Here is a 24,966-nt window from a genome sequence, read left to right on the forward strand (position 1 = left end):
TGATAATGCAGATTCAGAGTCTGGGTAACAATCAGTTCAAGACAAACCGCCTGGATTTGAAAGGGTTAAAGGGTAGTGATGTGTGCGGGTATCCCCAGGCCGCTGCGGCCTCTCCGGGATGAATGGTAAGAGGAAGGGGGTGGCTTCTGTATTGTTGATCCAGGTTACCATAGGAGACCTTGACAAAGGAAGATGATCTCCTCCTAGAAACTTAATAGGGTTCAGCCATAGAGGCCTTCAGTCTGAGCGTGAGACACGGCTGCCTTCCTGCCAGGACAGTAGGATTCCCACCGGTATGTGGTGCCATGGTGCCGTGCTATATTATGTAATAGAACAATACCGTAACTTGTGTGTGGCACCCTGCTTACCGTGCCAGGGATCATTGCCCATTGTGCCACTTTGTATAGAAGTATATATATCCTGCATGATACAAAGGCAGAGGGGCAAATGTATCCGGGTTGGTAGGCCTGCACTGCTTAGGGATCTCTATCACCTGCTTCCTGCCATGTGTCACCCATTGTATCCTCCTCCCTGGTGACATGCAGTGAACTGACATCATGGCACCTGCTGCGGTATTATTCGTGTGATATATAAAACATTTCTTGGGTACTGTTACTGTATGGCACATAATGCAGGTTGTTTATGGCACTGTTATGTGGGTACTCTATGGTACTGCTTCATGGCACTATTATGTGGGTACTTTATGGTATTAAGTGGGCACTGTATGGCGGTATTATTTAGGCAGTGGTGTATTTTGAAGTGTTAAGGACTAGTAGTGAAGCTAAGAGGAGCTGTAAAACCACGAAATCTATTAAAGACGTACTCAAAGTATTAGGCGGCTTTATTTATTTGTCCTTGTTATTTAGGCACAATTATGCGTTCACTATAGTATACATTTATGTAGGCACCAAAGAGCAGTATAATGTGTGTAATGTTACTTAGCATTGTATGGTGGTATTATTATTTAGTCACTATTATGTCAAGGCATTATTTGGGCTTTCACTGCTTGGCAGTATTATGTCCCATCTTTTAAGGTTAGTTAATTGGCACTGCACGGTAGTATAATATAGGAACTGTGTTTTTTGGACATTTATATAGCACTATTATTTAGACACTATAGGCAGTGGCATCGTGCACTATGATTATGAGGGATGGTATTACTACTTGTTCCTATCTGGCGGTGATAAGGCCTTGTATTTTTGTTTGTTATGTAGCAGTGATATTTAGGCACTATATACTACCGTTATATGGGATTTGTATGATATGTGCAATACAAAGCACTGTTACTGTAGCAGTATCACGTGTTCCCTGTCTTGTAATGTCATATAAGCACTATACAGCGGGATGGTGTGGACAATGTATGGGTGGTTTTACTTAGAGTTTTATGGGGATATTATTTAGGTGCCATTATAGTTGGGCATGATATAGTAGTATTATTTGGATACTATTGGATATGATGCATCAGTATCATGTGGGCTTTTTTAGTGTTGTATGATGGGGATATTTAGGCGATGTGTTTTGGGCATTTTATAGAAGCGCTGTATATTTTTGTGCACTATATAGCACTGTTATATGGGTGATATTATGGATTCCCTGTACTGAAAGTATACGTAGGCACCATAATGCAGTATGATGTGGGTACTGTATACTGCTACTTAGCACTTTTTGTTAACATTAGTTACATACTATTATATTTAGGCACCGTATAGCGCTAATATTTGGATGCTGTTATGTTGGTATCACATGCCAGTTTTATGTGGGCTCTGTTTATGACAGTACAAATTATGCAGTGTATTTTTGGGTCGTGATGAGAAATTATTGGAGTAATCTTCTTGAGAATGAGGCCTCGGTCACACGGGCGTTTTTGGGTCCGATTTGCAGGCGCGCTTGCGATCTGCAGATTGATAGACCGAATGCATAGCAATGGGATCGGTCACATGTCCGTTTTTGATGCGGATGTGCCGCATGAATGGGTGAGTGAGAGCTGCCTCTGATTGGCTGAGGGCTGTGACCAATCATAGGCAGCCCATTCAGCAGGCGGAGATTTTAAATCCCCGCCTGCTGAATACTACAGAGAGCAGCTCAGGAGAACTGCTGGCTGGCTGAACTCCGGCTGCAGAAAAAAGGTGAGTATACTTTTTTTTTTTTTTACACATTTCAGGATGCTTTTCAGGGAAGGGCTTATATTTTAAGCCCTTCCCCGAAAATTCATCCAGCGCTTGCCGGCAGCTCATTGCTTTAAAAAAAACGCCCGTGTGACTGAGCCCTCAATGGTACAGTTTTTCGAAAAATAATCAGGACAATCCAATCCCGATTCTCATGTAAGTCAATGGGAGTAAAAATCGGGATGACTAAATTGCCCTCCAGAAGGGGGTGGTGATAGTATATTTTCAATGAATGTGGCTCGGTGGTTAGCACTGTTGCCTTGCATTGCTGGGGTCCTAGAGTCAAATATCATATTTGCTTAAGTACATACGTATAACATCCCACATGCACATGGCCTGGTGTATGGATGTACCTATTACATAAAACTTCTCGCACAGCCGTATCGGCACTCGCGACTGTTTTGCGTAGATTGAATTAATGGCTTGCTCATATGAAGGTTATACAGCCCTGTGGAAGCAAGAGATCTGTCTGTTCATAACTAGGCAGATTTACGGATAGACTTTGTAGGAAAGCTTGGCACCATGACTGACCATCCTTCTTTCTCCCATATTTTAGATATCAGTCATGGCTTCTGGAGATTTGCAGACTGAGCCACCAAATCCAGAAAACCCTGGTCCACCACCGGAGCCTCGTCCCGAGAAGAAGAAAAAGAAGAAGATAAAAGAGGAGATGAAACCATTCGTCGGCGAGGGCAGGAGGACAGATGGGGACTCTTCAAGTTCTCAAGCCGAGATAGAAGATTTGACCAAGGCTGGGCACAAGGCCTTGACTTCTAGGAACCTCCAGGTGGCCATGTCTTGTTTCAAGAAGGCTTTCCTACTGTCACTTAACACTAAACAAAAGGTCGTCCAAAGGGCCTGTGCTTTTAACCTAGGGGCTGTATATGTAGAGACCGGGAAACCAGAGAAGGGACTTGAGTTCCTCTTGAAGTCCCAACCAAAGGATGAAGAAGAAGAACCCAATGGAGACCTTTATTTCAACCTTGGCATGGCTTATGAATCCTTACAAGATTTCCCAAGGGCACTTGAACATTTTAGGAAAGCGGTAGTCCTCTACAAGCCCTCTCAGCTTGGGAACGAAGCTGACGCCCACATGAAGATGGGGTACTGCTACGTGAGCATGAAGGACAAGGCACGAGCGGCTCAATGCTTCCAAGAAGCTGCAGATTCCTACATGGAAGTTCAGAGGCTAGATATGGCTGCCATAGCACTCAATGAGGCCGCCAACTACATGCTACAAAGTCAATGCTACGATTCAGGACATGTCCTCCAAATACTTAATGAGGCCCGTTTGGTGTGCGATCAAGTTACTAGAAAAGACCTGCTCGGTATGATCATTATTAGTGGTAGATAATGCATCATCATAGTCTTATGGTGGACAACTGATATAAGATAAGCATTCTCTTTTACATAGTGATATGGACCATGCTGGTACAACCCGGGTATCTCTTGTATATAATTATATATGTACAGCTGGTATAAGGTATACATCTCACTGTATATAGGGATATGGAGCATGTTGGTATAACCTGGGTATCTCCTGTATATAATTATATATGTACAGCTGGTATAAGGTATATATCCTGTATATAGTGATATGGAGCATGTTGGTATAACCTGGGTATCTCCTGTATATAATTATATATGTACAGCTGGTATAAGGTATACATCTCACTGTATATAGTGATATGGAGCATGTTGGTATAACCTGTGTTATATGGTGATGTGGAGTGATATAGTGATATGGAGCATGCTGGTATAACCTGGGTATCAGCTGTATATAGTAATATGAAGCATGATGGTGTAACCCGAGTATTTCCTGTTTATAATTATATATGTACAGCTGGTATATGTTATACATCCTGTATATAGTGATATGGAGCATGCTGGTATAACCTGGGTATCTCCTGTATATAATTATATATGTACAGCTGGTATAAGTTATGCATCTCCTGTATATAGTGATACTGAGCATGCTGATATAACCTGGGTATCTCCTGTATATAATTATATATGTACTACTGGTATATGCTATACATCCTGTATATAGTGATATGTCCCATGCTGGTGTAACCTGAGTATCTCTTGTATATAATTATATATGTACAGCTGGTATAAGTTCTACATCTCCTGTATACAGTGATATGGAGCATGCTGGTATAACCTGGGTATCTCCTGTATATAATTATATATGTACAGCTGATATAAGTTATACATCTCCCTGTATATAGTGATATGTCCCATGCTGGTATAACCTGGGTATCTGCTGTATATAATTATGTATGTATAGCTGGTATAAGTTATACATCTCCTGTATATAGTGATATGGACCATGCTGGTATAACCTGGGTATCTCCTGTATATAATTATTTATGTACAGCTGGTATAAGTTCTACATCTCCTGTATACAGTGATATGGAGCATGCTGGTATAACCTGGGCATCTCCTGTATATAATTACATCTAGTATACATTGTATTACGTTCCATTTATTCAGCCTTCTCTGTGGGACTATCTTGCAGCTAAGCTGTATAATGACATCGGTCTGAGCTTTGCCCAGCTGAAGGTCTTTGCCCTGGCCGTGGAGTGTTTCCAGATGGCGCTGCCGCTCTGCCAGGAGGATGAAGCAGACAGATATAAGGAGGCGGTGGTACTACAGAACCTGGGGGCTGCATACAACACACTGGAGCAATATGAGGAGGGGCTGAACTATCACAGGAGGGCCTCATCATTACACAGTAAGGGATGATTCCTGACATCTGGGTACATTACATCTATGATAGACCCGTTTGGGATTTTCAGCCACATTTTACTAGATAATAACCCCTTCACAACTGCTGATGGTAAACCTACATTGGACGGTCATGAAGGTGTATGGTAAGTTAGCTCTGATTACGGCAGTTAACTCTTTAGCTGCCGCAGTCAAGGTTGATCACACATCTACACCATCGGCACCCCCATAATGTGATCAGAGGGTGCGAATGGGCTAGTATGGCAGACGGAGCCTACTGAAGGCTCACAGGACTGCCAAGCATAGATGTTGTGAGGCAGGGCTTAATAGGCAACATCAAAAATCAATATGTACTGCAATACTGAAGTATTGCAGTATATAGTACAAGAAATAAAGGGATCGCAAGTTCAAGTCCCCACAATTAAAGTGTAAAAAAAATGTAATAAAGTTTTTTTAACAGTAAGAAAAATTAAAAGTTCCCCTTTGTTTAAGAAAAAAATGTTAAATCACTTTTTATATCATCTTTTAGAAAAATATTTGAAAAAAATGATATAAAGTTAGTATTACGATAATCATACTGACTTACAGAAGAAAGTTCTTATGTCACTTACTGCACTCTAAAGGCTGTAAAAACGAAACCCTCCCAAAAATGGCGCAGTGGAATTTTAAAAATTTCTCCCCTCAAATTTTTAAAAGTTTCTCCTTACATTATATAGTAAATGAAATGGCGCCATTAAAAAGAGAACTCGTCCTGCTGAAAACAAGCCCTTCTACCACTACGACAATGGAAGAATCAAAAAGTTATGGCTCTTAGAAGGCAGGGACGAAAAAGTGACAAAGATGAAAAATCTCTGGTCCTGAAGGGGTTAAATGTCCAATAGTGATAAAAAAAAATGTGCCAGTACTATCCCATAGTGGACCGCTATATACTGGTATTTGACTTCATAGCAGAGATGTAGTGATATGATGTGACCACCAGAGGGCGCCATATGAGCAGTCTATATCCGATATCAGGCAGTGATCACACTGTGGGGTTACAGTAACATCCAGCAGTGTGTATCATAATACCCGTTACTTAGTGACCATGAATGGCGCTCTGTGTAACGTCATGGTGTTTATTTCAGGCTTCCTTGGTAACCGCAGGGCACAAGGACAGTGTTTTGGAAACTTGGCCTATGCACTGAGCCAACTGGATGACCACGAGGCGGCCGGAGAATACTATCTGCACTCACTACAGGCATTTAAAGATTCAGGTACTCAACGTGTCCACCGACCGCTGCGAACATCCAGAAGTGAGGATGGAGAGAGATAAATGATCGCACCAGCACCCCAATAACAGTAGTGCAGGGCACGCCTTATAGGCTGTCACCATGACCCCATAATAGTGATAACCGCAGCGTGCCCCATACCAGCGATAACGGGAGTGTCCCCCATAACAGCGATAGCCACGGTGTCCTCCATAACAGGGATAACCGCAGTGTCCCCCATAACAGCAATAACCGCAGTGTCCCCCATAACAGCAATAGCCACAGTGTCCCCCATAACAGGGATAGCCACAGTGTCCGCCATAACAGCGATAGCCACAGTGTCCCCCATAACAGGGATAGCCACAGTGTCCCCCATAACAGGGATAGCCGCAGTGTCCCCCATAATAGCAATAGCCACAGTGTCCCCCATAACAGCGATAGCCACAGTGTCCCCCATAACAGGGATAGCCACAGTGTCCGCCATAACAGCGATAGCCACAGTGTCCCCCATAACAGGGATAGCCGCAGTGTCCCCCATAACAGGGATAGCCACAGTGTCCCCCATAACAGGGATAGCCACAGTGTCCCCCATAACCACAATAGCCACAGTGTCCCCCATAACAGGGATAGCCACAGTGTCCCCCATAACAGCGATAGCCACAGTGTCCCCCATAACAGCGATAGCCACAGTGTCCCCCATAACAGCGATAGCCACAGTGTCCCCCATAACAGGGATAGCCACAGTGTCCCCCATAACAGCGATAGCCACAGTGTCCCCCATAACAGCGATAACCGGAGTGTCCCCCATAACAGGGATAGCCACAGTGTCCCCCATAACAGCGATAGCCACAGTGTCCCCCATAACAGTGATAACCGCAGTGTCCCCCATAACAGCGATAGCCACAGTGTCCCCCATAACAGCGATAGCCACAGTGTCCCCCATAACAGGGATAGCCACAGTGTCCCCCATAACAGCGATAGCCACAGTGTCCCCCATAACAGCAATAACCGCAGTGTCCCCCATAACAGCGATAGCCACAGTGTCCCCCATAACAGGGATAGCCACAGTGTCCCCCATAACAGCGATAGCCGCAGTGTCCCCCATAACAGCGATAACCGCAGTGTCCCCCATAACAGCGATAACCGCAGTGTCCCCCATAACAGCGATAACCGGAGTGTCCCCCATAACAGCAATAACCGCAGTGTCCCCCATAACAGCGATAACGGGAGTGTCCCCCATAACAGCAATAACCGCAGTGTCCCCCATAACAGGGATAGCCACAGTGTCCCCCATAACAGCGATAACCGGAGTGTCCCCCATAACAGGGATAGCCACAGTGTCCCTCATAACAGTGATAACCGCAGTGTCCCCCATAACAGCGATAGCCGCAGTGTCCCCCATAACAGTGATAGCCACAGTGTCCCCCATAACAGCGATAGCCACAGTGTCCCCCATAACAGCAATAACCGCAGTGTCCCCCATAACAGCGATAACCGCAGTGTCCCCCATAACAGCGATAACCGGAGTGTCCCCCATAACAGCAATAACCGCAGTGTCCCCCATAACAGCGATAACGGGAGTGTCCCCCATAACAGCAATAACCGCAGTGTCCCCCATAACAGCAATAGCCGCAGTGTCCCCCATAACAGGGATAGCCACAGTGTCCCCCATAACAGCGATAACCGGAGTGTCCCCCATAACAGGGATAGCCACAGTGTCCCTCATAACAGTGATAACCGCAGTGTCCCCCATAACAGCGATAGCCGCAGTGTCCCCCATAACAGTGATAGCCACAGTGTCCCCCATAACAGCAATAACCGCAGTGTCCCCCATAACAGCGATAGCCACAGTGTCCCCCATAACAGCGATAGCCACAGTGTCCCCCATAACAGCGATAGCCACAGTGTCCCCCATAACAGCAATAGCCACAGTGTCCCCCATAACAGGGATAACGCAGTGTCCCCCATAACAGGGATAACGCAGTGTCCCCCATAACAGCAATAGCCGCAGTGTCCCCCATAACAGCGATAACCGCAGTGTCCCCCATAACCGCAATAGCCACAGTGTCCCCCATAACAGCAATAGCCACAGTGTCCCCCATAACAGTGATAACCGCAGTGTCCCCCATAACAGCGATAGCCACAGTGTCCCCCATAACAGCGATAACCGCAGTGTCCCCCATAACAGCAATAACCGGAGTGTCCCCCATAACAGCGATAGCCACAGTGTCCCCCATAACAGGGATAACCGGAGTGTCCCCCATAACAGGGATAGCCACAGTGTCCCCCATAACAGCGATAGCCACAGTGTCCCCCATAACAGCGATAGCCACAGTGTCCCCCATAACAGGGATAGCCACAGTGTCCCCCATAACAGCGATAGCCACAGTGTCCCCCATAACAGCGATAGCCGCAGTGTCCCCCATAACAGCGATAGCCGCAGTGTCCCCCATAACAGCGATAGCCGCAGTGTCCCCCATAACAGGGATAGCCACAGTGTCCCCCATAACAGCGATAGCCACAGTGTCCCCCATAACAGCAATAGCCGCAGTGTCCCCCATAACAGCGATAGCCACAGTGTCCCCCATAACAGCGATAGCCACAGTGTCCCCCATAACAGCGATAGCCGCAGTGTCCCCCATAACAGCGATAGCCGCAGTGTCCCCCATAACAGGGATAGCCACAGTGTCCCCCATAACAGCGATAGCCACAGTGTCCCCCATAACAGCGATAGCCACAGTGTCATCCATAACAGCGATAACTGCAGTGTCCCCCATAACAGCGATAGCCACAGTGTCCCCCATAACATTGATAACGCAGTGTCCCCCATAACAGCGATAACTACAGTGTCCCCCATAGCAGTGATAACGCAGTGTCCCCCATAAGGCCCCCTGCACGCGGGTGGAACGCACTCCTATGCAGACGACCGCGATTTGTCCGCGTGAAAATACATGAGGAAAACAAATCGCGGCATGCTCTGTTTACTCTGCAAGACCCGCACAGAAATGTCACTCCCAGCGCGCTGGCTCCGCTCTGCTAATGCGCCGGCTGGGGCGGCAGCCCGCACATCACAGAGCCGGAGCCGCGGGAGCAGGTGAGAGCCGCACTGGGCCCTGCAGGGGCGTGGGTCAGATCCCGCTGCGAGAATTCTTGCAGGGGATCTGACCCGGCCGTCTGCAGGCAGCCTAACAGTGATAACTAGTGTCCCCATAACCACAGTGCCCCCATAACAGTGATAAATGCAGTGCCCCCATAACCACAATAGTCCCAGTGCCCCCATAATAGTGATAGCCACCGTGCCCCTACAACAGTCATAGCCATAGTGCTCGCATATGTCATAATCCCAGTGTCCCCATAATTGTGATAACCTCGTTATCCCTCCTAAGGCCTTAGTCAGACGGGCGTTTTTAGCAGCGATTTGCGCATGCGCATGCGTCCGGCGATTTTATAAAACCATTGCTTTGCAATGGTATCGGACACATGAGCGCTTTTTATGCGCTTGTCCGATAAATTATAGAAGAGAAATCGCAGATCGCACCTATCTGCGATTCCTGTTCTCTTCTTCAGCGCCGACCCCATTGAGAACATATAGAAGACAAATCATTCTTCTCTGCCACAGCTGTAACAGCCGTGGCAGAGAAGAACGATGTTTGTCCATTGAATTCAATGGAGCCGGCAATACAGCCGCTCCATAGAAAGCAATGGGCTGCCGGCGTGCGCGGGCTGAATTGTCGGGAAGGGGTTAAATATATAAGCCCTTCCCTGCAATTCATCCTAAAATGTGTAAAAATAAAAAAAAAATTGTATACTCACCTTTCCGCTGCAGCCGGAGTCCAGCCGCGGCCGCTGTCAGTTCTCCTGAACTGCTTCTCGGCACTATTCAGCCGGCGGGGCTTTAAAATCCCCGCCTGCTGAATGATCTGCCTCTGATTGGTCACAGCCCTGACCAATCAGAGGCAGGTTTCACTCACGCACCCATTCATGAATTCATGATTGGGTGAGTGACTGCTGCCTCTCAGCTTTGACCAATCAGGGGGCAGGTCTGACTCACACCCCCTTCACACCCACTGCAGGACGGCCGCGTGGAGCTCCAGCTGCCGGGAGAAGGTGAGTATATATATATATTTTTTATTTTTACACATTTCTGGATGAATTGCAGGGAAGGGCTTATATATTTAAGCCCTTCCCGACAATTCATCCCAGGCTCGCCCGCAGCGCATTGCTTTAAATGAAGGCGGCTCTATTGCCGTCTCCATTGAATGCAATGCGCTGGACAGCTCCGGCCCGTTTCTAATGAAACGCGGCTAGGAGCAGATTTTCGGGCGATTTGCGGGCGACTTGCGCGCACCGGTCACACGATTTGCGGATGCGCATCCGTCATGCGATCCGCAAATCGCGTGAAAAAACGCCCGTGTGACTAAGGCCTCACACTGACACAGTGCGCTCATAGCAATGACCCTCATATTATCAGACAAGTTCTGTTCTGCAGCCAGAACTCTCGGTTGCCCCTGTATATGAAGATGTTGGCCATTCGTCCCTCCTGTTACGGGGTATTAGAGTCCCCTCTGGATGCAGGATGATGGCGACGATGAGCTGACGTTCTGCAGCCCCCCGATAGCTCTGATATTTGTCCTTCTTGTCCACTAGATGATGTCCATGGCCAGTGGCAGGCATGTGAAGGACTCGGAGCAGCCAGATTCCGCCTGGGGGATCCGGAGAAGGCCGTTCTGTACTACAAGCAGGCGCTGGCCTTCCTCTCCAGAGCCAAGGTCAGATCGACCAGCGACAGTATTAAAGGGGTACGCCCATCCTGTAAAATGATGGCATCAGGGTACCCCAAGCCTTTGTGCTTCCTGAGGTGCAGTGTGACATGGCACCCCCCCCCCCCCCAAGAAACAAAAACACTCATTTTACAGGCATTGAAAGCGCCAGTACACAAGATACCCAACACATGTTTGAACTATTGAGACTTGTCTGAAGTGACAGAATAATACTGCCCCCAGTAGTGGCCCCAATAGTACGTGTCGACCTAGTGTCCCCAAAATTTACAGGGAACCCCTTAATGGCCCCAATATTAATAGTGACCCCGTTAATGGTAATATTGAATCCAACAGTGGCTCGAGTAGTAATAGTAGCCTCCCAGTGGCCCCAGAAGTAAATGTGACTCCATTGGTTGCCCCAATACTAATAGTGACCGCCATAGTTGCCCCAGTAGTTATAGAGACCCCCATAGTGGCCCTAGTAGTAAAAAAGCCCCTGTTTGTGGCCCTCGTAGTAGCAGTGACCCCATAGTAGCCTCAGTAGTAATAGTGACGCCCATAGTGGTCCCAATAATAGCAGCACCAGTAGTAATAGTGACCCCCATAGTGAGTCTAATAGTGAACTCCAGCTGAGCGGCATCCGGACAAGCATTTAACTCACTTGCTCTGCAGTCCTGGCCCAGGGGGCTGCTGCTGATACTGTAATTATAGTGTGGCCCTTGACCTCTCCACCTGGCATCTGAACTACGTATAGGCTGGCATCTATGTGCAGGAATGCAGACGCCCCGGGAAAAAGTCAGGGGTAACAATCCAACTACAGCAGCGGTTGGCCCACTCCGGACCAGGAGTGAGTTAAATGCTTGTTGGGTTGCTGCCTGGCCGGCTCGCAGGCTAATTAATATGGCCGGTAAAAAATAAATACCGGCTGGGCAGCAACCCGCCACACCCTCTGAGGTTCTGCAGACTGCCGCCTGAGGCAGCAGACGCAGGTCACCTCATGGTAGGGGCGCCATTGATGGCTTATTGCTAGGTTATGATCTGACCTCGGAGAATGAAGATGCCACCGCACTTAAAATCCCTCTGTACGTATATGTCATGGGGCGCGAAGGGTTGAACATGGCGCACTTTATCAGGAGCATCACGGGCTATTGTCTCTGGTCTTACAGGAGGACTCTGACAACGCTCAGGAACGTATAGTGAATAAGCTGACGGACGCCCTCCAGTACAAGTTGGCTGTAAACCACCGGCACTTCAGCCACGGCAGAGGGTTACCCCCGGCCGCCCCGCTGGTGAGTACATCCCGGGCTGCGCTGTGGGTGGTTCCCCCTCATCACATTCCCTGATTAGTAACTATACAACCTTGAAACCACAATCTGCCCGAAGAGCGTCTGATGGGACTTTAATGACTGCAAATCACTGCCAACCGTGGGGTGGGGGTGGGGGTGGGGGGGGCTTCTCTTATAACCATGTGAAGAGTATACAGAGAATGGTGTGATCAAGGAAAACATCCAGTAGAATGGATGGAAACAACTCACCGCCATAAGGGGTCAGAGGAGGATGTCAGGAATCGTTCTGACCAACAGGCGCTACACAGTCAGGAGAACCCAGATACAGCGTTGGTGCTCTGGTACGAATTGCTGTGGTTCTGAAGCCCAAAGAGGTCCAACGTGATGCTAGCTGGGGTCTCTAATAAAGTGTCAGTCCAGCCATTTCTGACTTATATCGCTGTCCTGATGCTGAATTGCAGAATTACATCCCCTAGCGGTGCAGATGATTCCTCACCTTTGGAGAGGGAAATGGCAGACGTTAGTCGTCACTCAGAATCTGGTACCAAGGATGGGACCAAGATAACTAATAGTGGCTAGTAGAAGCCCCATGAGGACGTCTCTGTGATGTTTTCAGGTGACTGTTTGCGTCTAGCGGTAACACTATTTCTATTGGTCAATCATTACATTATCTAGAGAGGCTCCGTTGGGAAGATCACTGGGGCAAAGGTTGCAAGACACCCTTCAGTCGTGAACCCAGAGTATGCCGCCATGATGCACATGTCTTCTCAAGGTGCCCAAATGTGAGTACAGATCTTCAATTTACGAAGGGGGGGCAGCGTTAAAGGGGTTTTCTGGGCATTAACTATATTGATGACCTGTCCTCGCATAGATAGATCATCAATAGTTGATTGGCAGGGACCTGCTGTTTGAGATCCCCACCAATCAGCTGATCTTCCAGCCCGCTGTCAGTGCAGCAGTGGTCAGGGCCGGAAGTGTAATGGACAGCTTCACTCCCACTAAAATCAATAAGAGCTATACGGTCGATTGCACTTCCAGCTTCAAACGCAATACAGACGTCTGACCCTACTGCCGTGAGTGGGAGGGCTAAGATCAGCTGATCGCCAGGGGTCGAGAGTGGCGGACACCTGCCGAAACCATTTATGACCTATCCCGAGGATGTTGCACTGGATTAAATACCCCTTTGAGCGTTTTTTTCTTCCTTGCCCCCCGTAATAAAATCGTGAGGTATCCTTGAGTTGCCACAGTAGCCTGGAGCCTTCTGAATAGCCCCCAGACTGTCATGGCTGATTGCCTATCAAGCCATTTTGCTATGTTACTAAGCCATGCCTGTGGCATGTTTTGATAGGCAGCCACTCAGTATAATGCAATACTATGGTATTACATTATACTGTATGAGTGATCAAATGATTGCAAGTTCAAGTCACCAATAGGGACAAGAAAAAAAAATGTATTAAGTATTAGAAATAAAAAAAGTAATGAGTTTTAACTCCTCCATTTGTTTTATAATACGAAATCAAGAGAAAAAAACCCAAAACATACTTGGCGTTTGTGTCCGTAAAAGTCCAATCTGTCAAAGTAACGCATTATTTATCCCACACAGTTAACATCCACTGGAAAAAAAAAACACACAATGCCAGAATTACGCTTTATTAGTCACCCCGTCTCCAATAAAAAATTTTTGTAATAAAAAGCGACCAAAAAGTCACATTAACTTCAAAAGGTACCAATTTGGAAACTACAGGACGTCCCGCAAAAAAACGAGTCCTTGCACAACTGTATCTATGGAAAAATTTGTAGTTTATGGCAGCAAAAAATAATTTTAATTTTCCCCCAAAATTTTTTATGTATTGCAGCAAAAATAAATAAATAAAAAAATAAATAAAAAAAATATATTTCATATATATATATATATATATATATATATATATATATATATATTATATACACATACACATATATAAATTTGATATGGCCGTCGTCGTACTGACCCACAGAATTAAGTTATCATGCTATTTTTGCTGCAGTGTGTACGTTGTAAAAGATAACGGAACTGTAATTTTTTTCATTTGACTCCACTTTTTAAAAGTTTTTTGAAGTTTTTCAGTACTTTCTATGGTACCTTAAATGGTACCATTGAAAAATACAATTTATCCCACAAAAAACTACAAGCCCTCAGACAGCGATGGTGATCAATTAAGAAATAAAAGAGTTATGATTTTTGAAAGTGGGGAGAAAAAAGAAAAAAAAGGGCCGTGTCGTTAATGGGTTAATAATCTTCATTTACATTCAGCTATCGGAGACCGTGCAGGGGAACGAGCCAACCACCACAGCCTGAAGAGACGTATGCAACCATTAAAACCAGGGTCACCACCAGACCCAATGGGCAACCAACCTCAGAAAACAGAGTATCAGGTAGGTCGTCCAAATCGGAGGTAGTTCAGAAAAATCTGATTACTAAAACTGCATGAGTAATGTGAATTCCACCTGGATCTGAGGTCCTAAGTAATGTCAGTGAACGTACAGCCTTTTACATGGGGTTGTCAGACAGTAATTCCCTAGTAGTCAGGTCCTTACTGCAAGGCAGGTTGTCACCAAACTAAAAGTGCAGGTCTGTGTTGCATCCGTATGCATGTGTCCGTTTCAACTATTTATTTTTATCACATGCAATAAAAATGGAATAGGCAGCCTTTTTTTTTTTTTAGTTTTTAAGCAATGACCCATGAAAAATATCATGCATGTGCTCCTTTTTTTGCACACCAATCAACTCGAATGCGGGAATGACCCGGTGGTCCGTGTGAAACAAATTGCAGCTTTTCCTCTTCTGGTCTGCTTTCTTAGACAACAGTAACCCATTTAAGTCAATGGGCGTGCAAGAAGAAAAAGAAAGAGCACACAGATGGCATCTGCTGCATTCTGTTTTTCACACATCATTGCTAAGCAATGCTTGAAAAAAGTTGGATGACACATGGCAGTAAAATGGTATTTAACAAGAAGAAATGCAAGGTCCTACATTTGGGCAAAGAAAATGAAAAAGGCACATACAGAATGGGAGGAATTGGGCTAAGTAGCAGCACATGTGAAAAAGACTTGGGTATACTGATAGACCATAGACTGAACATGAGTCAACAATGTGATGCAGCAGCAAAAAAAGGCCAACACAATTCTGGGGTGTATTAAGAGAAGCACAGAGTCTAGATCACGTGAGGTCATTATCTCCCTCTACTCTTCCTTAGTCAGACCTCATCTGGAATACTGTGTCCAGTTCTGGGCACCATAGTGTAAAAAAGACAAACAAACTGGAGCAAGTTCAGAGAAGAGTTACCAAGACGGTGAGCGGTCTGCAAATCATGTCCTATGAGGAACTGTTGAAGGATCTGGGAATGTTTAGCTTGCAGAAGAGAAGGCTGAGAGGAGACTTAAAGAGGTTGTACGGCCGTGACAAGTGTATGTAAGCACTTTTGTATGGCTATTACAAAGCACTTGTATGAGCCATACAGAAGTTATATACTTACCTATACAGGTGCCCCCTCCCCTATGCTTACCACTCCGTCATCCCCCGATACCACAAATTCTCAAGCCGGTCTTCCTCTCTCGTCGCGCAGGCGCAGTAGCGCTTGTTGACTTGTCCGCTTTTGGGAACACGCGTCTTCGCGCATGCGCAGTTCACTTAGAAGTCCGCACTCAATCCTGACAGCAGCGTCCACCGGCCGACTGTCATCAGCTGAAGGGTAAGCATTACTATTGAGGGCAGTGTCGGGGGGCGGGTGGTGTCACTCTTACTACTGGGGGCAGTGTCGGTGGGCGGGTGAGCTCACTCTTACTACTGGGGACAGTGTCAGGGGGGAGCTGGTGGTGTCACCATTAGTACTGGGGCAACAATTGGGGGTTACTATTACTACTGCAGCAACTATTGGGGGTCCCTATTATTGATAGGGCAACTGTTGGGGGTCCCTATTACTGCTGGGGCAATTATTGGAGGTCACTATTACTACTGGGGTGATTATTACAGGTCACCATTTCTGCTGGGGCAACTATTGGGGTCCCGATTACTGCTGGGGCAATTATTCAGGGGTCTCTATTACTACTGGGGCAACTATTGGGGGTCTCTGTTACTGCTGGGGCAAATATTGGGTGTCACTATTACTGATGGGGCAACTAGTGTGGGTCACTATTGCTACTGGGGCAACTATTGGGGGTCACGATTACTACTCGAGCAATTATTGGGGGTCACTATTACTACTGGGGTGATTATTACAGGTCACCATTTCTGCTGGGGCAACTATTGGGGGCCTCTATTACTGCTAGGGCAACTATTGGGTGTCACTATTACTGTTGGGGCAACTATTGGGTGTCACTATTTGTGCTGGGGCAACTAGTGTGGGTCACTATTGCTACTGGGGCAACTATTGTGGGTCACTATTTGTGCTGGGGTAACTAGTGTGGATCACTATTACTACTGGGGCAACTATTGTGGGTCACTATTGCTACTGGGGCAACTATTGGGGGTCACTATTACTGCTGGATGAGGAGGAAAAAGAGGGGTGGAGCAAAACCCGTACAGTTGTGTTTGTTGTGAACAATGATACTACATACGTGGTGAAGAGAGTGAAGTGGTAACTTCAATAATGGAGGTGCTGCCTGTCCACATGACGCACCACCGGGGGGCGTGACAGAGCAAGAGAATAGGACTAAAAAACTGGCACTGGAGAAGGCGCAACACTCCAGGTTAAAGCAAATAGGAAGTGACCAAAGGCTTGTGAAACTTCTCCTTTTATTTAGTAAAGTACGTGATCAGCTTATGAAAACGCGTTTCGGGAAAATCCCTTCATCAGTTCAGCTGATGTCTAAAACATACAGGCTATACAAGCAATTGATGAACTTCTCCTGCCCTGGCTGACCCTCACTACACGGGCAAACAGGATCTGATTATTAACCCTTTTGGGACCCACCAATTGCTTGTATAGTCTGTATGTTTTAACAGTCTTCAGACTGGTAGTATAGGATGCCAGCGATTCGCACTTTCAAGAGGTAGAGGACTTTAACAACCCCTTAATATGTAATGTACCACTTGGAAGAGTCCTCGTTCTGGATCTCAGATACACTCATTGACAATAAAAATTATGCACGCAGATAGAAATGTCATTTTCCTCCTAAGCTCGTCCTGCGGTTCCATCTCAGTCAGATCTGGAAATGATGAGTTGTGGTCTGATTAGATGAGCGGTCTTGTCACCGGAGGTCCTAAAAGGTGCTTCCTTGGTTGCCCTATAAAAAGGCTCTTAGAGGCTCCTTGTGTTTAGTGACCTCTTATTGAGAGATCATTGACCACTAGACGCCTCTGCGATGCACTCAAAGAGATTATGCCAAGTTAACAGAATTTGAGAGGAGGCGCGTTATTGGGATGAGAGAAGCAGGATGATCATTTTGATGATTTGTCCATCATCTATGCTGTTCTGACCAAGTTGTTAGGAGGTGTTGAGAGTTACATAAGGGCACACATGGCGAACAGATCACCAGTAGAGACGGTCATTTGATCCGCCATAAGCACGAGTAGACCCAAAAATTTCGTTGTCTACTATCCAGACACAGGCACCATCATTAGAGACCCCAGCAGGGTAATAGAGGCTCCATGTCCACCCGTTTGTCATCATGTACCCAGGCTAGAGGCGGCCCAGCAGGGTACTAGAGCTTCCATGACCGCCTGTTTCTCATCATGTATCCAGGCTGGAGGCGGCCCAGTAGGGTACTAGAGCCTCCATGTCCGCCTGTTTCTCATCATGTATCCAGGCTGGAGGCAGCCCAGCAGGGTACCAGAGCCTCCATGTCTGCCTGTTTCTCATCATGCATCCAGGCTGGAGGCAGCCCAGCAGGGTACCAGAGCCTCCATGTCCGTCTGTATCTCATCATGTTTCCAGGCTGGAGGCGGCCCAGCAGGGTACTAGAGACTCCATGTCTGCCTGTTTCTCATCATGCATCCAGGCTGGAGGCGGCCCAGCAAGGTATGAGAGCCTCCATGTCCACCTGTTTCTCATCATGTATCCAGGCTGGAGGTGGCCCAGCAGGGTACTAGAGCCTCCATGTCCACCTGTATCTCTTCATGTTTCCAGGCTGGAGGCGGCCTGGCAGGGTACTAGAGCCTCCATGTCCGCCTGTTTCTCATCATGTATCCAGGCTGGAGGCGGCCCAGCAGGGTACTAGAGCCTCCATGTCCACCCGTATCTCATTATGTATCCAAGGTGGAGGCGGCCCAGCAGGGTACTAGAGCCTCCATGTCCAACTGTTTCTCATTATGTATCCAGGCTGGAGGCGGCCCAGCAAGGTATGAGAGCCTCCATGTCCACCTGTTTCTCATCATGTATCCAGGCTGGAGGCGGCCCAGCAGGGTACTAGAGCCTCCATGTCCGTCTGTATCTCATCATGTATCCAAGCTGGAGGCGGCCCAGCAGGGTACTAGAGCCTCCATGTCCGTCTGTATCTCATCATGTATCCAAGCTGGAGGCGGCCCAGCAGGGTACTAGAGCCTCCATGTCCGTCTGTATCTCATCATGTATCCAAGGTGGAGGCGGCCCAGCAGGGTACTGGAGCCTCCTCTGAATTGTACAGTTTTCCCCAGTGGACTTCTCCTTTGGCTCTAATATTGTAATCATTCATATCACTACAATCACACATAGAAAGTTTCATCCAATTCTAACAACTTCTTGGTGCATTATTTTTTTTTGCAATGAGTATATTTTAACCAATCAAGTAGAAGAACAAACACATCTAACATGACTGCAGGTGCGAATTTAGGGAACCGCACTGGGAGGCGACGGGCATCTCACAAATTACCTTAAGGGTGCGCGCTGTCACTTCTCCCAGTAGCAATGTTTCTGCTCCACCTGCGGTAGATTTTGTCTTTGCACCTGCTTCGCGGTGTGATTTTACTGTTGTCTCTTTCCTCCTCTGGTAAGAACATCGATCTGTTCTCCAAACAAAGAGAACAGCTGTAGAAGACCCGCTGCTTTATTTTACAGACGGAGCCGGGGAGGAGGACGACTCAGACACCCTCACAGTGGTGACTAATGCGTACTCCGAGGACTGCGAGGAGGCCGACACCGCCGCTGCCTGTTCGACAAATCATCCTCATGCCAACAGGTAATGCAACTGGTTCAATCACTTATCGCTCTGGGAGGCGTGCATGATGAAGATGAAAACAGGATGAAGATGAGCAATTACGCCATAAATGGAGAGAAATTGTCCTTTTTGTTAGTTTTTGATGCCGATTTGTCTCCTGCATTAATGCTGAAATAGTGGCACCTAACCCCTTGAGTGGCGGGTTTCCTACCACCCTGTCGTGCCCACCAGGGCAGGTTTTTTAAAATGGTCTAATCATTGAATTTCAACTAGTTTTGCAGTTGCGTCTCAAGAGCCATAACTTTTTCATTTTTCCATTGACACGGCCATATGAGGGCTTGTTTTTTACGGGACAAGTTGTGATTTTTTAAACAGGGGGGAGGAAAAAAAGAAATGGGGAAAAAAGAAAAAAAGGGGCCATGTCATTAAGGGGTTAAATAATGTATTAACTTCCTTCTCTGGGTCATTACGACGCATGGATACCACATGTGTGATTGTATTTTTTATTTTTTTACAAAGTAAAGGGAGACAAGTGTTTTTATAATTTGTTTTATAATTTTTTAACTTATTTTTTTTTTGTCCCTTTAGGGGACTTCCACAGGGACCCATCAGGACCCCTGATCACATTCCGGGGGTCCGATGGTGACAGCCCTTTACATGCTGCAGTGACAGCCCTTTACATGCTGCAGTCACATAGACTGCAGCATGTAAAGGGTTAACACAGCAGAGATCGGAGGTTTTCTCTGATCTCTGCTGTAAGAGCTGGTACCTAGCTGTCCTCTGACAGCTAACAACCAGCTCTCCCTGCCACAGAAACCATCGGCTTGCTTCTGACAAGCCGATGGTCTCTATGGCAACCTGTAAACAAAGCAGGAGATTGCCGACATATCGGCAATATCTTCTGCTGGTTTTTCAAAGCCCTTGTCTTGTTCTCTGTGGGTCTGTGCAGGCAGAGCACACTGTCACAGCTTGTGGCATTGTGCTCTGCAGTTCCCATAGTGATGCATAGCCCGGAAATCTTCCGGGCTATGTTGCTATGAGCAGTGGAGCTCGTCCCGGAAATTTTCCGGGCGTGCCACTCAAGGGGCTAATACTGGGCCTTCAGTTTGGAGCTACACAATTAAGCTCCACATAGGATGTGACACCCCTAGGCAAGACAATGGGGACAATCTGTTTGCAATACAATACCCAGGGCAGGTTAATTAGATTGCTTTATGGACACTGACTTTCCTTGGAGCGGACACGGTTGAACTTTTTGGGCTCCTTTTGCATGGCAGTGGCTGAGTAACAGAGGTTTTACTGGGTGGTAGCGGCCCTAGGGCATTTGCCCGTTCTGCCCCATCAGACCCGAATAGGGCAGGCAGCTATTTTGGCTCTGTTGTTTCTGAATGGCCAAAAATACTTAAATAGCGTTTATCAGAGGATGCCACCATGTATGCCAGTGAGTATATGTGGTGTATCTTGCAGCTGTTGCAGTGGATATGGTCTCAACCCCCACTTCAATAGCTTTCACTTTGGACAGAGAGACCCATTCTCTTTTTTTTTTTGTAGGTTATGCCCCCTTTTCAATGAACACACCCGTTATTTACAAGGTACATCCTCTATTTCCAACCCACACCCCTTGCAACAAGGATGCTAAAATTAAAGGGATGTTTGGAGACTCCCCATGTTGCTGATACATCCGCGTTTCTTGGTGTTCCCTACACAGTAATAATAATCTTTGTGTCCCCTTCTACACGGTGAAAATCCCCTCTTTATGTCCCCACAAACTGATAAAGCACTGCGGAATAAATTGGGGCTACACAAATAGATTATTATTATAATTCCTCCTTAGTTCCTACCATTATAGTGCCCACTTTGTGCCCCCACAAGGTAGTATTGATGCCTTTGTTCCCCTTCTCCCCCGTAAGGTAATAGTGCCCACTCTGTGCCCCCCATTATGTAACAGTACCAACTTTGTGCCATTGTTGCGTAATAATGCCTACTTTTTGCCCACCACTTTAAGTAATAGTGCCCACTTTGTGCCATTGTTAGCTAACAGTGCCATTGTTAAGGAGGTTGTACCACAATTGCAAATTATGCTCTATCTGCTGATCTCGAGAACAGATGTCCTGCACTGCCCGTCACCGCAAGGGTCGTTTCTACCCCGCAGTGACGTCATTGTGAATGGAGCACCGGCTAAGAATGCATACTTTGCCACGTATTACACGTGAGAGAGACCATTGTACCCTCTGTACATCCTCAATAATCTGTTACCCTTTCTTCTAGCAATCTGAATAATACGTACCTGCACCCCGAGCCGTTCTACCAGAACTGCGGACTACAGACCACCCAGAAAAGTGAGTACCAGTATTGTGAGAGCTATTAAAGGGGCACCTCTGCCAACTGGCATTGATTTGTGTGAAAGTGTGGCTTATCAGACGGGCTGGACATCTCCCCAGAATCCGGACTTGTACACCCGTCTCCCCACATCACACCTGGTGGGAATGTCACAGCATCCGTCTCAGCACACAACAGGGACCAAATCTGACTACAACCGGTGACGTTTCTATTAAGGCCGGCTCCACACGGGCGTTCGCGATTTTGACGCTTTTTATGGAGAATAATATCGCATCGATGCCGCCCGTGATAGAAGTGCGCGACGAATCTGCACAATTTTTTATCGCATAAGTCGATGGGACTTTGTAATGTTAAAATCGCATCACGATGCGTTTGTAGCGTTGCAATGCGATAAAAAAAGCCTCCATAGGAATATAAGGGAGGTTTAAAAAAAAATAAATAAAAAAATCGCACATCGCAGAAAGATAGGACAAGCCACTAATTTTTATCCCCTCAACATTGCATCAGTAAAAACATCGCAGATGGGAAGGAAACCATTGTAGATCGTTATTTCATATTCTGCTTTTTTACTGACTATCGTAGCAGGCGAAAAGTAGCAAACAATTATGAAAGTTTAGTACTGACAATAGAATACATAAAGGGAGGTGAGCATACATTACCTACAGTGACAAAAGTAAGGAATGTTGATACAAGGACTAAACATGGTCTCCAGGAACCGCTCAACCCCCAGTATCAAGGAGAGTCCAGGTTATACCGCTTCCATGAGCTTCAGAGTAAACTGTATGAACCCCTGAATAACAAGTGGAACACAGATCATCTTAGTACTTTCACAAATGTATCAGTAGGTTAGCGATGAGCGTAACCCCAGCCGTGAAAACTCATTCTAAATGAATGAAAATATCAGCTTCTTACCGCAATTAAAGGGGTTGTACCGCGCCGAAACAGGTTTTTTTTTTTTTCAACCCCCCCCCCCCCCCCCCGTTCGGCGCGAGACAACCCCGATGCAGGGGTTAAAAAAGATCACCGGACAGCGCTTACCTGAATCCCCGCGCTCCGGTGACTTCTTACTTACCCGGTGAAGATGGCCGCCGGCATCTTCTCCCTCCGTGGACCGCAGGGCTTCTGTGCGGTCCATTGCCGATTCCAGCCTCCTGATTGGCTGGAATCGGCACGTGACGGGGCGGAGCTACACGGAGCCCCATTGAGAAGATAAGAAGACCCGGACTGCGCAAGCGCGTCTAATTTGGCCATTAGACGCCGAAAATTAGACGGCACCATGGAGACGAGGACGCCAGCAACGGAGCAGGTAAGTGAATAACTTCTGTATGGCTCATAATTAATGCACGATGTATATTACAAAGTGCATTAATATGGCCATACGGAAGTGTATAGACCCACTTGCTGCCGCGGGACAACCCCTTTAACCCTTTTCAATCCACTGTCTGATGTCTAAAGACATTCTGATTGAAGCCTGTACAGCTCCAATGTCGGAAGACATCCAGCAGGGTATTCTTACTGTATCTTACTGGCCGCTCTGTTGTCGGGGGCCTCTCCAGCATGTCCCATACTGCAGTACTGGCTCTAGCCAACAGATGGCGCCATTGTGTAATGGCAGAAAGAGAAAGACCCCTAGGAAACCCTGAATCCAAAATTGGATTGCAAAGGGTTAACACGGCGTTTTGAACGTCGCGTTAATCGCGGTATAATGCTCCCATTGAAGTCAATAGGGCATGCGTTCGATCGCAGCGCTGGACGGCGCTTTCTAGCGACGCGATTTTCAAGCAGTCCGCTCTATATTTGTCCGTCTAGCGCACCTCATCACCCATGACAATGAAGGGGTGCGCTAAAACTTGCTGTCGGCCGCTGCGGAGGAAAACGAAAGTAAAATCGCGGCAAAGAGTCACGTTTAAAATCCTGGCACTTTGCCGCGTTCATGTGTGACAATGATCTAAAGGTATGTTCACATGTGATGGGACCAAATGGTGCGGATTCACTAAGGAGTTTACTCCTTCAGTTAGGGATCTCCTGCTGCAGATTGGCTTCGTTTTTTTCAGCTGTTGAAAATCTGCAATAAATCTGCCACGTGTGAACATGCCTCCAATTCTGATGTCAGTTTGATGTAATGCCGCAAATTGTAGGCCATCCTGTGTGATCAGATTTATGTTACTAAGGGCTTATTCAGACGACCATATATCGGCCGGGTATTCATGCCAGGACGATATACGGTGTCCCTCTCTGGGAGGAGGCTGGAAGAGCAGGGAGCATTGCACTGAGCTCCCGCCCCCCCTGCACTATTTGCAATGAGAGGAGGCGGGAGCGAGGAGGAAACAGAGAGGGAGCGGGAGCGAGGAGCACTGCTCCCGGCTCTTCCAGCCTCCTCCCCCTGCAGAGAAGGACACTGTGAATACCCGGCCGATATATGGTCATCTGAATAAGCCCTTATTGTGGGAATATGTAAGACAGGTGACATAGAATAAGGTAACATCATCACAGAAAGTTTATTGACATGTTGTGTTTCTGTACGTATCAGGCAACCATGACTATGAAACGCTAAAGCTGAAGACACTGGAAGCGGAAAGGTAAGGCCATAATTATTGTAACTTTACGGGAATACCCTCTTTTGAACAGGAGTGTACTGTTCATATATAAAAATGAATCTAAATAAACAATTAAATAATAGTGCACCTACATTACTTATCCCGAACTGGTCCTGAGTTACATCCTGTATTATACCCCAGAGCTGCACTCACTATTCTGCAGGTGGAGTCACTGTGTACATACATTACTTATCCTGTACTGATGCTGAGTTCCATCCTGTATTATACTCCAGAGCTGCACTCACTATTCTGCTGGTGGAGTCACTGTGTACATACATTACTTATCCTGTACTGATCCTGAGTCACATCCTGTATTATACTCCAGAGCTGCACTCACTATTCTGCTGGTGGAGTCACTGTGTACATACATTACTTATCCTGTACTGCTCATGAGTTACACCCTGTATTGTACTCCAGAGCTGCACTCACTATTCTGCTGGTGGAGTCACTGTGTACATAAATTACTTATCCTGTACTGCTCCTGAGTTACACCCTGTATTGTACTCCAGAGCTGCACTCACTATTCTGCTGGTGGAGTCACTGTATACATGCATTACTTATCCTGTACTGATGCTGAGTTACACCCTGTATTGTACTCCAGAGCTGCACTCACTCTTCTGCTGGTGGAGTCACTGTATACATGCATTACGTATCCTGTACTGATGCTGAGTTACATCTTGTATTATACTCCAGAGCTGCACTCACTATTGTGCTGCTGGAGTCACTAT

At 46.8% G+C, this 24,966-nt stretch overlaps 1 protein-coding gene across 2 annotated transcripts in view; it reads left to right on the forward strand.

The window, feature by feature from the left end:
- The window catches only part of TTC24 (tetratricopeptide repeat domain 24), a 55,155-nt gene that overhangs the window by 24,486 nt on the left and 5,703 nt on the right, over nucleotides 1-24,966 (forward strand). The window contains exons 1-11 of one of the 2 annotated variants that reach the window (XM_066609115.1): nucleotides 226-293; nucleotides 2,722-3,493; nucleotides 4,687-4,902; nucleotides 6,020-6,148; nucleotides 10,790-10,911; nucleotides 12,069-12,191; nucleotides 12,864-12,970; nucleotides 14,482-14,603; nucleotides 19,202-19,322; nucleotides 21,570-21,640; nucleotides 24,172-24,220. In XM_066609115.1, the coding sequence (XP_066465212.1) occupies nucleotides 2,731-3,493; nucleotides 4,687-4,902; nucleotides 6,020-6,148; nucleotides 10,790-10,911; nucleotides 12,069-12,191; nucleotides 12,864-12,970; nucleotides 14,482-14,603; nucleotides 19,202-19,322; nucleotides 21,570-21,640; nucleotides 24,172-24,220 (1,823 nt within the window). In that variant the 5' untranslated portion in view covers nucleotides 226-293; nucleotides 2,722-2,730. Of the gene's footprint in view, nucleotides 1-225; nucleotides 294-2,721; nucleotides 3,494-4,686; nucleotides 4,903-6,019; nucleotides 6,149-10,789; nucleotides 10,912-12,068; nucleotides 12,192-12,863; nucleotides 12,971-14,481; nucleotides 14,604-19,201; nucleotides 19,323-21,569; nucleotides 21,641-24,171; nucleotides 24,221-24,966 lie in introns of those variants that run through there. The other variant, XM_066609116.1, reaches the window with a different exon arrangement.

Source organism: Eleutherodactylus coqui, chromosome 6 (genome assembly GCF_035609145.1).
Source record: "Eleutherodactylus coqui strain aEleCoq1 chromosome 6, aEleCoq1.hap1, whole genome shotgun sequence".
In the NCBI taxonomy this organism is placed as follows: Eukaryota; Metazoa; Chordata; class Amphibia; order Anura; family Eleutherodactylidae; genus Eleutherodactylus; species Eleutherodactylus coqui.